The 17,492-nt window shown below is 43.9% G+C and overlaps 1 protein-coding gene and 1 non-coding gene across 4 annotated transcripts; both read left to right on the top strand.

Moving 5' to 3' along the window:
- Positions 1–603: 603 nt before the first annotated feature.
- Positions 604–15,729, top strand: brd1a (bromodomain containing 1a). 3 transcript variants are annotated; one of them, XM_075471323.1, is made up of 13 exons: positions 605–1,095; positions 1,862–3,281; positions 3,455–3,611; positions 3,833–3,964; positions 4,062–4,190; positions 5,081–5,393; positions 5,497–5,805; positions 8,814–9,401; positions 11,217–11,352; positions 11,507–11,640; positions 12,248–12,357; positions 12,732–12,886; positions 14,241–15,729. In XM_075471323.1, exons 2-13 carry the CDS (start codon positions 1,879–1,881, stop codon positions 14,422–14,424), a joined length of 3,750 nt encoding a protein of 1,249 aa, XP_075327438.1. In that variant the 5' UTR covers positions 605–1,095; positions 1,862–1,878; the 3' UTR covers positions 14,425–15,729. The 3 variants fall into 3 exon arrangements, with proteins under 3 accessions (XP_075327440.1, XP_075327439.1, XP_075327438.1); XM_075471325.1 differs by lacking the exon at positions 12,248–12,357 and having other exon boundaries at positions 604–1,095; positions 14,241–14,337; XM_075471324.1 differs by lacking the exon at positions 12,248–12,357 and having other exon boundaries at positions 604–1,095; positions 12,732–14,334.
- trnak-cuu (transfer RNA lysine (anticodon CUU)) lies at positions 4,911–4,983 on the top strand. The gene has a single exon. It is a non-coding gene; the product is annotated as a tRNA-Lys (tRNA).
- Positions 15,730–17,492: the final 1,763 nt, after the last annotated feature.

Here is a 17,492-nt window from a genome sequence, read left to right as displayed (position 1 = left end):
AATTAAAGAAGTGCAGATGGAAAATAGTAATTGGATAAAAAAAATGTTACGGGCGACAGAAGTTGGTGTTACACCTGCCATTAGGGTGGGGTTAGGCAATACTTTGTTGGTGCCCTGAGCCAGAGCTGCACTCTGTTACTAAAGAGGAACCGCTATAACAGTCAGATATGCCCGTAGGAAACTCATATCCTGTTTTGACTCCAGTCGGTGGAGTCAAAACACCCAGCTGCGCCCAGACAGCTCTTTGTTGAATTTTTTTAAGTTGATTTTTTTCCACTGAATTTTTGGAAGTTGAATTTTTTTCCACTGAATTTTTTTGAAGTTGAATTTTTTTCCACTGAATTTTTTTCCACTGAATTTTTGGAAGTTGAATTTTTTTCCACTGAATTTTTTTCCAATGAATTTTTTGAAGTTGAATTTTTTTCCACTGAATTTTTGGAATTTTTTTCCTATGAATTTTTTTTTAAGTTGAATTTTTTACACTGATTTTTTTTTTGGAAGTTGAATTTTTTTACATTGAATTTTTTTTTTCCACTGTTGGTTTTTCAAATTCAAAGTCTGATTTTGATGCTGTAAAAAAAATCAACATTAGAAATTCGTATTCAAACTCTGATGGCACAGAAAAACTTCCACACACACTGCGCTTCATATGGAGCTTTGTTTGTGTACAGCTAGCAGGAACCGTCAGAGGGAAAATGCATTGATTCTATGACAGATGGACTCTTTGGTGCGAAATCTACGACTCGCAAACATGACCTCCAGCGTCACACGTTGAGTTGTGCGTACGGGTGGGAGTTGTCTGCTGGTTAAACGCATTGTTGTGTTGGGGGATGCTGCTGCTCCTGCCTGCCTCTGCACGGCTGCGGCTAGCTAACTCCAGCCTTTGAATGGCCCTCAAAGCACACTGTCGTGTCTTCTCTGCACAATCCAGAGTCGGAGCTTCCGCAGGCACCAAGCAGGCTTCTTTCTGATATATGAACAGCTCGCTGGATGCCAACATTTTGCACAGAATCGGAACCCTTCGACAGGCCGTGTAGCGCCGTTGCTTTGTAACGCTGCTGGCTAGCTACTAGCAAAACTGTTATTTTAACCCAGGTACGTGCTTTGGCTTTATTCGCCTTTTAGGAGTCATGTTTTTAAAAGTTTGCGTTTGCTGCAAGCAACACATTAGGTATGAATTCCCAAGCGTTGTTTTAGTGAGCCTATGTTTTGTTTGACGCCATTTAGCTCCGTTTAGCTTCTCTTGCTAGTTAGCCGGTTAGCTAATGTTATTGTTAGCACCTTGGGGCGACTTTGAGTGTGAGTTTGAAGCTTCTCTAAACGAAATGGGCAACTGTTTACTCCTGCGCGGTCCTGTTCTGTTTGCCCAGTGTGGCCGCCTCCCACCGCATTTAAATGTCTCAGGTCATTGACAAATCCCCCACGTTACAGTTTACTAAAATAACAGATGTTTGAGCTGCTTTTTTTTACAGTCTGTCAGGACTTTAAAGTTATTAAAGTGCTGTATAATGCATGCAAACGAGTGAAGAACACACTTTTTATGGGTTTTGCCTCAGAGAACATGGCATTTAATTAGCTTAGCTCGGTTGTCAGTGGGAAAGCGCATCTTAGTAACCAGCTATGATTTATGTTATTATTTGAAAACATTCTGTTTTCTGTCTTACTTACAGGTTACAATTGTGTTTATATTTAGATTGAATATAAGGTGTCTCACTGTAATTGTATGTTTGTTCTACTATTGAGTTGTGTCCAAAATACTGTAACTATGAATCTATTTTGACTCCTTAAATAGAGCTTCAATTGGAAAATGCAGTTTATCCTTGGTTTAACTTACTTTTCGCCCCTGCTTTTGCGTCCACAGCAACACGGAGCGTCAAGATGAAGAAGAAATCTCGGCAGCACCGGCCTGCGGTGCCGCAGAGGCCGCCGTCTCCTATCAAGCCCTCCCCGAACAAGCAGATCCTGACTTATGCCCAGGCGCAGCGAATGGTGGAGTTCGAGCTGGACGGCCACCTCCACCGGCTCAGCATATACGACCGGCTGGACGTGGTGTCGGACGATGACCCCATGGTTCAGGAGATGGTGGAGTCCACCAGCAAAAAGGAGAACGCTGACAGACCCCAGCAGCAGGTCCTCCTGAGGTCGGTGAGACTAAAAAACAACCAGGAGAAGAGAAATGCTGCACTCGGCATCGCCAGCCACGGAGAGGGAGGCGGGCATCACACCAGCGGCCATGTTGGCCCAAAGCTTCCAGACCCCAAGTTCCGAACTGTGGAATACAACCTTCCAGCGGTCCCTAAGCGCCCGGCTGCTTATTTTAAGTACGCGGATAAGACGGAGGAAGAGCTCGATGAGGAGACGGAATACGACATGGACGAGGAAGATTACGCCTGGCTGGATTTGGTCAACGAAAAACGTCGAGCCGAGGGGGTCAGTTCGGTGTCTCACAACGTCTTTGAGTTCCTGATCGACCGCTTTGAGAAAGAACTGCACCTGGAGAGTCTGGATCAGGCCAGTGAGAAGCAGACGCCCATCGACGAGGACGCCGTCTGCTGCATCTGCATGGACGGGGAGTGCCACAACAGCAACGCCATCCTGTTCTGTGACATGTGCAACGTGGCCGTGCACCAAGAGTGTTACGGCGTGCCCTACATTCCTGAGGGCCAGTGGCACTGCAGACACTGCCTCCACTCCTCCACCCAGCAGGCACATTGTATACTCTGCCCCAACAAGGGCGGAGCGGTGAAAAAGACGGACGATGACCGCTGGGGCCACGTGGTGTGCGCCCTGTGGGTGCCGGAGGTCGGCTTCTCCAATACCACCTTCATAGAACCCATCGACGGTGTCAGTCACATTCCTCCGGCCCGCTGGAAGCTCACCTGCTACATCTGCAAGGAGAAGGGCGTCGGGGCCTGCATCCAGTGCCACAAAGCCAACTGTTACACCGCCTTCCACGTCAGCTGCGCCCAAAAGGCGGGCCTCTTCATGAAGATGGAGCCCATCAAAGAGGTCACCGAAACGGGGGAGTCCACCTTCTCCGTGAAGAAGACGGCGTACTGTGGCGTCCACACGCCCAACGGCTGCGTGAGGCGGCCGCTGTCCATCTATGACGATGCCACACCGAGGAACGGGCTTTGCAAGAGGGGCGATAAAGGGAGGGGGGACGAAAAGGGTCAGCCGAAAGGAAAACAGAAAAAGAAGAGTAAGAGCAAGAAGCCTGAGTCTGAAGATGAGAGTGAGGCTGCAGCTCCGGTAGTTGTGCCTACGTTTCCTGCTCACAGGTACGCTTACTAACTGAATTATGGGAGATACTTTCTGATTCTAGATTTTCCTCTCTTCATAGAACATTTAGTCGTGGCAGTTCTGGCCTTTAATCTGTGGGGGATATTCAGGATGTTATAGTGTTCTTGGTATCTCTCTGAGTGGCTCTTCTCTCCTCATGCTTGTTGCCCAGGTTACAAACCATCCTGAACCAGGTGTCGATACAGAAGAAGAAAGCATTCGTGGACCTGGTCCTGAATTACTGGACACTGAAGAGGAAATCCAGGAATGGGCAGCCTCTGATCAGACGCCTGCAGACGAGCCTGCAGTCACAGAAGAACACGCAGCCGGTGTGTTCATCCGTCACTCAACAGCTTTCCAATGTTAACATGTGTTAACATGTCAGTCGTGTGTGTGTTAACACGGATTCTCTCTGTGCCACATGCTAACCTACAGCTGTAAATACAGATGCCTGTGCTGTAACGTAGTGGTACTATCTGCACAGATAGATCCGCTTCTTGATTTGTAATCGGACAATTTTCCACCACGCATGCGATGTTTTTGTTTTTAGAGGCAGAAGGAGGAGGAAAGCAGGTCCTTAAAGGAGCAGCTGAAGGAGTGGCACCGCCTCCGGCATGACCTGGAGAGAGCCCGACTGCTGCTGGAGCTAATCCGCAAGAGAGAGAAGCTAAAGAGGGAAGAGGTAGGACAGAGAGTCGGAGTCGTGACTGGTCCTGGATTCTGAGTGAAAATGCCTGATTTTTCTCGTTGTTTGTTTTCTTCTGGGTTGTGTGTTGTAGATCAAACTCCAGGAGACGCTTCTGGAGATGCAGCTGACGCCCTTCAGTATTTTGCTCAGAGCTCTCCTGGATCAGCTCCAAGCTAAAGACCAGGCCAGGATCTTCACCCAGCCTGTCGACATCAACGAGGTGATCTACCGCGGACGCATATTCTGTTTAAGTGTGAACGCTGTGCCTAAATGCTGCAAAATGTCCTGTTTCTTGTGGATTGAAATGTGTTGGAATTTAGCCTGAGAGACAGTTGTATTCATTTAAAGTTGGAAGCTGTTGTGTTTGTGCCGCTTCCTCTTGTTGTTATGGCAACTTCAGCACAGTGAATCTGCTGATGAGACATATTCAAGTCCTACAGATCATGTCGGCGTTGTTTAATGTAATGAATTGGGTCATAAATGATTATCTGAAGAATTGCAAACTTTAAACTTAATCCTTTATTTGCGATTGTGTTCTTCTAAAACTGCAGAGAAACCTGTTAAAAGCTGTTAAAAGTCTTACTCATGCAATCTTCAATTGGGTTTTCCATGCGAGTTATGCAAAAAGAACTTGAATTGTACTAAAACTGGGAAAGAACTATCGTCCTTAAACTCCAGTCGACCTCTTGCTTAATACTCAGTGAAAATGGGCCTTAAAAACTGCTGCTTTCACAGGGCGAATGATCCCAGCCTCACCTGTTACCACGTGTCGACACACATTTATCTTTTCTCCAGCCGCAGCCGCTCAGGTTATAAATCAGAGCTGCCGCCTCCTCGTGTAAACGGCGTCGCTTCCTTCTGTGTGGAATGTGTCATCTGAGATCAGAGTCCACAGATAGATGGTGAAACTAAGACGGGCAAAGAGTTCACCCACACACAAGCCCGGCTAGCTCAGTCGGTAGAGCATGAGACTCTTAATCTCAGGGTCGTGGGTTCGAGCCCCACGTTGGGCGCAGTTTTTATCTCACTGCTTTGTTACATATCTGTGATCTTCTTCAGTTTTATGAGACTTGTTTAAGTATTTATTAAGTGTTATCATGTGTAATGCAGGTGCCCGACTACCTCGACCACATTAAGCACCCCATGGACTTCTCCGCTATGCGACAGCGCATTGATGCCCAGGGCTATAACAACTTTGACCAGTTTGAGGCCGACTTCAACCTGATTATTGATAACTGCATGAAATACAACTCAAAGGACACCTATTTTTACCGGGCCGCCGTTCGGCTCAGAGACCAGGGCGGGGTGTTGCTCCGAAAGGCCCGACGGGATGTGGAAAAAATCGGCTTCGACACAGAGAGCGGCATGCATCTGGCTGAGGCCCCTGAACTCAAAGCGGGGTCGGCCTTCTCTTGGGAAGACGGTAAGAAACGGAGCGAAAACCAGCTCGTGTAATGAGTCACCGCTACTGAAAGCATCTCAAATCAAACGTGCTGACCTCCTCGCTGTGTTAATCGTCTCTTTAGTGGATCGCTTGCTGGTGCCAGCCAATCGGGAGAAGCTGTCTCTGGACAAGCAGCTGCAGCAGCTCCTGGAGAAGTTTGATCTGACCTGTGCCATGAAGTCCAGTCCCTCCCGAAGCAAACGCCTCAAGCTGCTCAAAAAGACCATCAACGATGTGCGCAGCGAAATCAGCCTCAAGAAAGTCCTGCCCTCGCACCATCACTGCTCTGCCTCCTCGTTGGCGTCGGCTTCGTCGGCTCCCTCCATCCCAGACCTGGGTAAACCGCGAGAGGACAGGCTGAAGTCCAATGGGCACATCCCAGATGATGAGGGTAAGTTGGACAAGTCACTCCAGAGAGGCATTAAAGCCTCTTAGAAAGATCCTGAGACTGTGATTGTAACGGATATCACACGTCCTTAACATCCTGAATCATAGGTCAGACTGACCTTACTCAGAAGACACACTATGGTCCCCTCTAACGAAGCTAACAACAACCTCTTAATTGCCTCACACATATTAACCCTCATACCTTAATTTCTGAAAGGGGACATTTTTGTCCCCTTTTAAAAGGATGTCTATGGGAGCCGTTTCTGTAATCTGCCATTGCAGAAAAACTAAAAAGCTGTAAAAACTGATGTTGTAGCTCATCAATGACATAATCCAGACCTAATAACCCCCCATAGAATATTTAACTTTGCATTGCATACATTGAAATTACAGCAGTTTTTGTGTGTGTTTTTTAACAGAAATTGGTGTTTACCTCATATACACTGGTATTTAAAGGGTTATTTTTTGAAAATAATTGAAAACTTGGTGGTTATGATCAGAACTGAAGTGGAAGAAAAGATTTATGAAAAAAAAATGGAAATAATATTAACATATGATGTTTTTAGGTTGTATTAAAAGGGGACAAAAATGTCCCTTTTCAGAAATTAAGGAGTTTTTTTTCTACACAATGAATAATTGTATATGAAAATTGTCAAAAATGCACAACTGGACCAAATATGATGAGTATCACTATTTCCATTGTGAAATTAGAGGAGGGAGTTCACCCCAAGTGGAGAAAAATGTCCCCCATCAGGCATTAGGGTTAAAGGTCAGACGGTACAGTCTCATAAGACGACTATAACACCTTAAACTGTTGTGAAGATAACATCTGTCTTTTGTTTTTGGGTTCTTTGAACTTGAGAAAGTTTGGTTTGATAACCACCAGCAGTTTTACATTATGGGGATTATTTACTGGGATGATAAATCCCGTTTTTTTCTACACTAGTTGTTCCACCTGGAGCAGATATCTAGACTTGTATGGAACACATGAAACGAATAAAAAGTTATTCTTCAATGTAACTGATAAAAAATAACGTACTGAGCTTTGGAGCTTTATTCAGATGCAGCTGAAAATAGGTGTGTCTTCAGCCTGGACTTAAACACACTGAGTGTTTCAGCTGATCTGAGGCTTTGTGGGAGTTTGTTCCAGACATGTGGAGCATAGAAGCTGAATGCAGCTCCTCCATGTCTGGTTCTGACTCTGGGAACTGATAGAAGACCGGATCCAGATGAGCTGAGGGGTCTGGGAGGTTCATACTTCCAATGCAATGTATAAACAGACCGTTTTTCAGAGATACACGAGTGAAAACATGCTGTGATTTTTATTATTATTTTTTTTTTTAATTATTATTATTATTTTTTTTCTTGTTTTTCTCTCTATCTCTTTCTTTTTGTATTATTTGGATATGCATGTATAACATGTATGGTATAGTTTTGATTTTACATGGAGGTGCGTACAAGTAATATGTATTATATTTTGAATGTGTAGGGGTGGGATTCAATAAGCTATGCTTCTTCCCACTCCTTTTCAGGTGTGTTAAGTGGGATTTTGCTTATATGATTTTGTTTTGTTGACTTGGAGGCTGTTGATCTCCCTTGAACATCTGAAATCAAATCAAATCAAATCAAAAAAAAAAAAAAAAAAGCAGTATAATAATGCAGATAGATTTAGAAAAACAGTGGAGATGTGATTGAAATAAAACCTCCTTCAGACCCTGCTAACCTTTGTAAACACGCTCATAATACAGATCGATTGTGTCTGACTTAGAGGAAGAAGAATTAAAACGAGCGAGTCGGGGGAAAAAAGAAAGAAAAAGTCATATTTCTCTTATAAACATGCCCCAGTGTACACTGAACACTGCTTGGTTTCACCTTTATGATGACTGCTGGAGTGTCAGGATTGTTGCCAAAACGTGACCAAAGTGTGGAAGTAATGACTTTTACTGGATGCGGTCACATGTTTGCCTTTTTAAATGGACGACATTTCATGTTTAGTTGCCAAGAAAAAGACGAAGCCGGTTAGCAGAAGCAGCTCAGCAACGCATTCATGCAGCGAGTTGGCATTTTTATGTAGAAGCTGAGCTTTTTACTCAGTCAAGAAGAGAATAATGCAACTGCTGCGTCAGATTTCAGGGTCTTTACCCCCAAAAAGCTGTCGAAAGACCCATGTTTTCATTTTGTATCTTTGTTGCTGAGCACAGTTTCATGGTTAGAGGTGAAAGTAAGGACTTCTGACATTGGCTGTGTTTGAAAGCGCATACTTGCATACTCATGGATCAGACAGTATGCAGAGCGTTTACCCACAATGCATTTCGCTCCTGCCCGAGCTGAAATCAGCCGGCCTGAAGCTGATTGCTCTTAAGCTCTAAACTCTGTAAACTTTAGCAACATTTGAAACATTTTCAGGCGAGAAAGTAGTCGTTTAGATCCCCAACGTGTTGAAAACCTGACAAAATACCGGCTGTTTACAATTTTGTTCCCACGAATTCGGCGCTACTAAAGCTAGCCGCAGTGAGCAACGCACTTCCGGTTATTTTCACAAAATAAAATAGCCGTTGCCTTTTATCACAGGGAAAGCCGTTACCATACAATTGGTGCTTTTGTTTTGAAAACAGGAAGTGAACCTACCCTCGTTGTAGCTAGCTTGAAACTGCCGTTTTGACAGGAAATGACGATCGGCGACGTCACGTTACGTTGCATCTTGGGTAGTTTGAGTGTGAGTAGTAACCTCATGATGCATACCCAACATTTCAGAGAATCTAGTATGCATCCGGGAACTTAAAAAAAGTTAAAGTTAGTAGGAGAAGCAGGAGTATTAGGAGATGTAGGCGGTTTCGAACACAGCCTAAATACTACAATGTACTAATGGTACAAAGTGGCATCTTTTTTCCCTATTCTGCTGATATCTGTGGTTGAATTGTTGATGTTCTACAGAAATCACACTGAATGAATGCTGGGTATTTCATCGAAATCATTGATTTTTGTCCTCTTTTATGGTCTCCACCTCCACAGGAGACAAGTCTCTTCCTCCTAAGCTGGAGCCGTCGGACGCCATGCCTCCCCTCATCCACACGGACACAGACCCCGGGCCCCCCACCCTCAAACCGATCGACGCCGCCCCAGACTGCGAAGACAAGACTCGCAGCAAGCGCGTTAAGCTGGACGGCGAAATGCCAGACCTGATCTCCTCCGCCCCGCGCCTCAACGGCCACTCGCGTGACAACCTCCAGAACGCCTTGTTGGACGGAGACGTGAGCGTGGTGGCCACGTCCACGCTGGCGGAGCCCACGGGCACGGTTAACCGCCGGACCTCCGTGCTCTTCCGCAAGTCGAAGACGGCCAGCCCGCACAAGCTCCCGAGGAGCGAAGAGGAGGAGCCCGACGGGGTCGACAGAAAAGAGGGCGAGGAGGAGGAGGATGAGGACGGCACGCAGCTGGGCTCCAAATCCTTCCTGTCGGTGGTCATTCCGCGGCTGGAGACGCTGCTGCACAGCAAGAAGAGGAAGCACGGCGACGGCCGAGACGGGGACGAGGAGGGTGGAGAAGGAGAGGCGGAGCGGGCGGAGGGGGGAGAGTCTCCCGTGAAAAGACTCGACACCGGTAAGAGGCGTGCAGAGAAAACGCAGCTGGCTTTGAGTTAGCTGTCTATGACTCTGAAAAGTGTTTTCACCACATTAGTCACCTGAAGAGTTTCCTGCTTTCATTTGTTCGAGGCTCTGACTAAACGGCTTCACATGTCCGTTAGGGGTGGGACGATGTGCTTTGGTCACGATTCGATTTGTATCACGAATCTTGATAATTGCGATTCGATATAATCAGTAATTGCAATTTTCTTCCTCCTTAAAAAAACAAACAAGTTGAATCATACACTTCTAGAATGAATGTCGTTTCCATAAACAACGCACATCAGTCTGTGTCAGTCAGTCCAGCAGCTGACATTTATTTCAACTGAGACAAAAAGAGGCATTTTTTAAAGTTTACAGTTACAAAATGAGTTGAAATGTCCACACAGCACAAATGTGGGCTAGTTTTAACATAACTTAATGTGATGAATTGATGAAGTTTATCTGGACACGGATATGATGTAATATAATCGATAAAGCTTCCCTTGGCATAGCAAATGTGTTTAACATAAACGGTATTCAGATTACAATTCTGCTGCCATAATGCTGGACAGGACAAGGGTAATATATCTATAATCGATTCAGGGGAGAAAAATCGATTTTTAAAATCATCCCATAAAAAAATCGCCATATGTACATGAATAGATTTTTTTTGCCCACCCTTAATGTCCGTACAGTTGCTGCACCAAGCAACAACAGACACTCGTTTACTCCTCTTCTTTTTTTTTTATTTTTTAAATTGTATGTCTATTTGGAATGGACATGAGAATACATCTGCATGACTTCACTAGTCAAGTTAAAAACATATGACATTCCAGTTTTTCTTGTTTTAAATCCAGAACATGAGTTCACAGTTCATCGGGGCATATGAGACCATGGAGCGTACAGTCTCAGATTGTGGGTCAGACTTTGATTGTCCCATGCAGAACCCATTCTCCTATGATAACATAGAGACCTGCACAGGAGTAGCATCGGTGGAAACACAGTTAACCGTTTAAAGCCCGTGTCGATAAATTGCCCAAGATAAGGAGAGCCAGAGGAGGCTCACAAGTTCACTTATAGAGAATTCTGATATAACTTAATGGAAGGAAGAACGGTTACAAAACTATGGACAGAAAACATGGGGGAGGGGTTCCCTGCCGCTGCTGTCTTAGAGATAAACATCGATAATCAGTCACAGATAAAATGAGTAAATTACAAAGCAATATTACCTCTAATGAAGTCTGCTTTCGTGGGGGCAATGAATGAAATCCAGTTGTTCCAGATTTGATAAAATTTGTCCTTTTGGATACTTATTTGGTAGGTCAATTTTTCCATCCTAAATATCTCCAGAGTAATTCCAAACCAGTAATTTAAGGTAGGCTGAGTCGGGCTTAACCATCTTCTTGTAATTGTTTTCCTACTTGCTACCAAGAGTATTTGTAGCAGCTTTATCGCTCTCCTACATTTTCAAAAAAGGAACGTGACCCAGGTATAGGACATCAAAACTCAGGGGTATTTGTATGTTAAAGACTGCTTAAAGAGGCCTGGACATCCCTCCAGAAGACTTTTACTGTGGGACAATCCCAGAATATGTGGTAGTGGTTAGCAGCAGTGGAGCCACACAGCCTCCAACATGGCATACCTTCTCAGGTTTTCTAACAGCTCAGAGATCGGCCCACACGAGCCGGAGCTGGACCACCACCATCATTTCCTGTGACAGCAGCTGCTGGAGTTCAGAGTGCAGCTTTTGGATCAGACTGTTGTGTTCTTTTTGTAATTGGATTTGCGTCTCCGCTTTGCTCTTTCTCAGGCCTGTCGAGAGGTTTTCTGGAGGAGGAGAAGGAGCGAGAACAGACCGGTCGAAGCAGCAGGCCCGTGGAGCCAAGGAGACGCTGTGCCTCTGAGTCCTCCATATCCTCCTGCAGCAGCCTGCCGGGAAGCACCGGGTAACATAAATGTTTAGTGTTCGCTCTGTTTGTCCTGTTCTGTCAGCGGTCTGACCAGCACGCCGGCACATGGCAACACATCCTGTTCCAGCCTCACGGCACCACAAACACGGACGTTAAAGTTGTGCCTGTTTTTTTTTTTTTCCGCTTTCAGCACCATTCTCAGTCTTCCAAAATGTGGAAAGGGAAAACCCGCTTTGGTCCGGAGAAACACTGTGGACGATAAGAGCGAATTAATCGCCTGTATCGAAACGGGGAACTTTGCAAAAGCTGCGCGCATCGCTGCAGGTAAACAGTAAAACTCACATTCAGAGGTGACTGAAAGGCATGTCAGCTAAAGGATGCCTTATTGCTGATGAGGGATTTGATGAAAACCGCATATTTGCCAAGTACAAACCTGATTGTAGTTTGTTTTATTCAGTATAAGCAGTAAGTAATGAACTAACTAGCTTTGCACAGATGTCCGCAGGTTCATTTAAGCTATGAAAAGCATGTAGTATCTGTTAAACTAATGGGAAAACTTTGAACTTAACACAACTTGTGGACATCTGGTACTCATACATGCATAAAAAGCAGGGTTGGAAATTTAACAGCAGCTTCAAGCCAAGTCCATGTGAGTTTTGGCAGTGACTGGTGTGTCTTTGTGCTCTCCCTGCCACCATGGCACAGAACCAGTCAGCATCTGGACGCCCTCCTGCGGTCTAAAGCTCACATTTGGCTGCGTAAATGGTCAAAGTGGCCGGTGAATTTTAATATCCGTCTTTCACTGTGGCTCTGTAAGTTAATTTCCCACCCTGATTTGCTGTGTGATCCTGCACTTACAGCACGGCTTTTGAAATGTGTTTCTGTGTGTGTAAACACAAGCATAACTTGTTTGTTGTTCCCGCTCCCATAGAGGTTGGCAACAGCAATATTTGGATGCCTGCTAGCGCTGCAACAGTTGCATTGGAACCCCTTAAGCTAGTTTGGGCCAAATGTAGTGGATACCCTTCCTACCCTGCCTTGGTGAGTGTGTGCGGCAGAGTCTTTTTACTCTGACGTTTTAATGCCACTTTTTTGAGTTTGGGACACTGAAACTTAATTGGAACAGTCTTGTTCAACAGGTTCTAGCAGTAGTTTGATTACAGTTGTTCCCTTAGGAGGCAAGTGAACAGATTGCCTGCCTTTTTTTTTTTTTTTTTTTTTTTTTTTGAGTGTTCAGTTTGTCCTCTAGGTGGCAGCCTTTCACTCTAAACCAGCAATTTGATCTCTGCTTGAATGGGAAATGAGAAAAAGGAATCCTCTGACTACTAGATTTGCTTTACTACATGTATGCATGCTCGCCGTGCAAACACACACGTGTAACTCGCCTTTTTTTTTGCCTCCCCTGCTGCGGGCAGATCGTCGACCCCCACATGCCACGTGTTGGTTGCCAGCACAACGGGGTGTCGATTCCCATTCCGCCCATGGACGTGCTCCGCATCGGAGAGCAGATGCAGTACAAGGCCGAAGAGAAACTCTACCTCGTCCTCTTCTTCGACAACAAGCGCAGCTGGTGAGTGCCGTCTGCCAGAGTGATTTAAGCTGACACGAGCTTCTACAAGGGTAAAGCTGTCAGCCCTTCGTCAGCTGATCATTATTCTCCTCTGGCTGCGAAACATCAATTGTCAAGAGACAACAAATGGCTCTCGCCTCAAGAGGCACTTGATATTTTCCCCTGAACTCCCATCAAAATGTTGTGAAAGGATGTCAGACGAGTCAATATACATTCATATATAAATAGATCTCTGATATGGATCAGTAATTAATTAGCACACCGAGCTGTCCCCTGTGTGTGTGCGTTTGCACGGTCGAAAATAGAAACAAGCGTTCCTTTGAAATAATCGGTTTGTTAAGTCGCTGATTTATTTATTACGTCTCGTCATAGCAAATTAAATAAGATGTGCTGCTTTTCTCTCTTTTCTGTGAGGATGAACGTTGGACATTGATTCTTAACCAAACAAGCAATTTATTTAACATTGCCTGAAGTATTTTATGGACAAAGCAGGTTTTCGGCTGTAATAGAAGGGCGTCTGAAGTGAAATCCAACCTCCATGGGATTCAGTCTAAGATGTAAAGAAAAGCAGAGAGCTGCAGCTTATAAATAAATGTTGACAGTGAGACATTTAGCTGTTCCATTGAAGATATTGGCTCATCTTGAGTAACCGAGCAACAGGCCAGATGGTCCCTCCTCTCATTAGACCACAGAACAGTTTCCCACTCTGCCTCAGTCCATTTTAAACGAGCTTTGGTCCATAGAAAGACGGCAGAGTTGCTGGATCGTGTTCACATGCGGCTTCTTCTTTGCCCAGCGGAGCTTTAACCTGCATGTGTGGACGTTTCGGTGAGCTGGAGAAGTGTTCCTGAGCCCCTGCAGGGATTTCCAGGACAGAATCAAGTCTGTTTTTAATGCAGAGAGTCCAATATTGTCGATAAACAGATGGTGGAATATTTAAAGTTAGAATAACATTTCCTAGACTTGTGTTTATCAGATTGCTGAACCTCTCCCCATCTTTACTTTAAGAGACTCTGCCTCTTTAAGGAGCTCTTTTTACACCCAATCATGTTACTAAGCCAAGTCTTTGCAACATGTTCCTGCAGCTGTTTATTTGTAGGATCATTTCTTTATTTCCAGCCTTTCGTTGCCCCTGTCCACATGTTGCAGCCATCAAATTAAAGATGAGCAGATGTTTTTCATAGTCATAGTCCTACTTTTTAACTGGCTGAACACATTTTTTTGGGATTGATAAATGTTTATCTCTAAAAAAACAAACATTTAGACACTCGCTCTTTAGAAATAATGCTCGTGTAAGAATAAGTTTTGGCTCGTGTTCTAGCTGCTATTCCAGTGATGTTTGTTATCCCTGCAGGCAGTGGCTTCCTAGATCCAAGATGGTACCTCTTGGGATAGACAAGACCATCGACAAGATCAAAATGATGGAAGGACGCACGTCCAGCATCCGTAAGGCTGTGCAGATCGCCTTCAGCCGTGCCATGAACCACCTGAGCATTGTGCAGGACGAGCCGGTCAGCGACCTCAGCGACGTGGACTGACCACGACGACCAACTCTCCACCCTCACATGCAGATTTTTACCTCAACCGTTCCAAAATGGCATCGCAACACCCGTCGCCCACCTCATCCCCCTTTCAGGAGACTGAAATGTTTACTGGGCACCTGCCGAACCAGGTGGCGTCAGGAGTGAATGTGTCTGTTTTCCCCCTCCGCCTCCAGGCTTGTGACTGTGCCGAGAGAAGCCTCCATTTGTCTCTGCCGCCAGCGCTCACTCCAACCACCGCGACGGCCACTTCTACTTTATCCTTTCAAGGCAAACGTGTGAATGACCAATTTCCTGATGTTTTGGTAGCCTTAGTGAGTCTGTCAGGGGTGTCGGGACACCAACTGTTGAATTTAGGCTGAGAAGTTTTCCAGCTTGAATCTCTTTAAAAAAATTAAATAAAAAAATGCAACCTCAGCTGGGATCACATTTACGTTCTCAAATCGACCTAATTTACTAATCCCCTCCTTTGTATTTAAACTGTATATAATCTGTATAGTTGCCTGACACTAACTTATTTTGTAGTTTGGACAAACATGGGTATTTGTTCAGCTTTTTTCTGAGTATTTATACTTCTTGACATGAGGGTGTGAGTGCTGTATGATCAAGAAGAAAAGATGAAATAAGTAAAAGAGGGCTCGAGGTTTATGTTTTTCTTTTTTTTTCCCTGAAAAGTATGAAAGTATTCCTTTTTTTATTGTTTAAGTTATTAAAGTTTATACTGTAAGCTTTTATTTTGCATTAATCCTTTGTATTGATAAGTTTTAGTCTATTTTTGTTCATATATATTTATATCATTTGAATACACAGTATACAGTATGTTTCCCCCCAAAAAACCAAAAATGTTGCTACCTGGAAGTTTTTGCCGATTTTTCTTTTTGTTTCTTTTTTTTTTCCTTGTTGATGTGAGAAATTGTTGCCAAAAAAGAAAAAAAAGTGAAGTGTATTTTTATGTGATACTTTGACTGTTACTTTCGTTTTGCCGTAGCTGTGAGGAGATGTGCCTGCGATATTATTGTAAAGTATTTCCGTTACTTTATATTAGAGGACAGACTTACAAGCCGATTGTTGTAAAATGGCACATTTTGTGGTGGATACTTGCCTTTTTTTTTTTAAGTAGCCCTTTTTCTAACTTTTTTTGTAGCTGTAGACTTCAAAGCATTTCATTTTTATACGATTCCCTATTTTTTCTGGGTAGTTTTTGGTAAACCTCATTTTGTACCTAAGTGTTTTTTTGTTTTTTTTTAATGGGGTCAAAAGATATTGCTGGGACTTTTTTGTAGCAAAGCAAAAATTAAAATACAAATATTAACATTTGTGCTTGTTTTCCTTTCTTTATCTGGCATGCTGCAATGCTGATGGGGACTGATAGGTGTAATTATTGAGTTTCAGCAGATCAAATTCAGTCTAAAGATGATTAAGAAGTGTTAAATTTAGTTTAAGCACTAAAGTATTGCCTAAAGCCCTTAAAATGGATCATGTTGGAGCAAGATTGTTGGTCGTCTAACAGAAGTAAAACAACCAGATAGAGGACTAACACAATTATAGTCTATATAGCTGTGTTCTGACTCAGTAAGTGGTTGTGTTTGAAGCTGTGTGGACATTTAAGGTATTTTTGTGTGAATTACTTTAGGTCTTCTGCTTGCTTCCTGACCTCAGAATTAATCCACTCCATAGAGTTGGCTAAAATTTTAGAAACGGAGTGAAAGAAGTAGTCATTTTGGATATTTTTGTACTTTAATGACATGTAAAAATAATTGTTAATCAACTCAAATTGAGGTTCTGGTCCTCCATTAGTGGCCTCTCCTCGATTCTGTCTCCTTTACCAATGGATGGGATTATTAGTCTGCTAAAGGATAATTGAGTAAGCATAGCTTCTCTTCTTCTCCATCTACATTAGTTTTGAGATGAGCAGTGTATTAAACTGTTCTACAAAAAGAATCACAGACAGATTTATCAACCCCTTTCACTGTGTTTATTGATCCAAACGTTTAAAAGCAGGCAAGGTGCAAAATGGCGAATCAAGTGACTCCTTCAGTTGTGAATAATAGACTAAAAAAAAAGTTGTTTTCACAGTTACAACTGAAAATATACCCTAAAAATAAACGTTGTAGGTTGAAATACAACATTGTCTGTCCAATTAAAGCATTAACGAAGAAGAAGTACGTCGCGGTTGGTCTCGAGCTAACAGGACCGTTTGTTCCCCAACCGTTACCCAGGAAAAAGGCCGCCATTTTGTTTCTGTCAACACGGAGGCGCTGTTGCTCCACTCGACAATATCTCTTCCATGTTTGCCAAGACGTCGTTAATAAACCCAGCCACCTGAGTGTCCACCTGCCCTCTTCAGCCCTGCACATTCCTCCTCTCAGGTAGGCATTTACATTCAGTGTGAAAACCCTTTTTTTGTGTTGATAAGATAGAATGTCAATTATTGCTAAATCCGTTGGAAGGGTTGGCCGTTGATTTGATGCCTCACCCAGGCCAAACGTCTGCTATTGCCAGTCAACCAACCACCTCAAACCCCACAATAATGCTATTTTATCACAGAGAGTGGGCAGACGATTGCCCTCTTTAGTATTTAATTTGTTTATATGCTAATTTCCAGGTGAAAATGAGTCAACGGAGAGGCACCTGCGCTGTGTGAGCAGGTGTTAAACCTCAAGTTAGCCTTTTTGGCGTCAATGGTGAGTGCGTACTAACAGGCCAAAGCACATCTCTGATGCACAATTGGCAGAAATCTGTTGAAATATGCATTTTACTTAAGCCAATACAACTTTTATTTACAACATTCGGAGAGGTAAAGCGGCTTTATGAGGATTAAATGAGCTAGTAATGCTTCTGTGGAATTGAAAGCCACCTTCAAGCCAGTTTGAAAGACATCTCCCATCTTCATAAACAATTGGAGTTAATGTAGTCACACAGACACACAGCATACCCCTGTCTACATCCCCTCTCTGTCTGTCTGTCTTCAACAGATACTAATTGTGTGGGGAGGTAAACACAGCAGTCAAGTGGAGAGGACGCCAAGTCAAGCGTGAATATCAATCTCCCCACATCAGTGTCAT

This window comes from Odontesthes bonariensis, chromosome 8 (assembly GCF_027942865.1).
Source record: "Odontesthes bonariensis isolate fOdoBon6 chromosome 8, fOdoBon6.hap1, whole genome shotgun sequence".
Lineage (NCBI taxonomy): Eukaryota > Metazoa > Chordata > Actinopteri > Atheriniformes > Atherinopsidae > Odontesthes > Odontesthes bonariensis.
This window is presented reverse-complemented; position numbering and strand designations above follow the sequence as displayed.

Excerpts from the sequence above, each read along its gene's own strand:
- brd1a (XM_075471323.1), top strand. The coding sequence starts at position 1,879 with ATGAAGAAGAAATCTCGGCAGCACCGGCCTGCGGTGCCGCAGAGGCCG. Across the intron at positions 4,191-5,080 it reads AGCCTGTCGACATCAACGAG|GTGCCCGACTACCTCGACCA; the intron begins GTGATCTACCGC and ends TGTGTAATGCAG. Across the intron at positions 5,394-5,496 it reads GGCCTTCTCTTGGGAAGACG|TGGATCGCTTGCTGGTGCCA; the intron begins GTAAGAAACGGA and ends TCGTCTCTTTAG.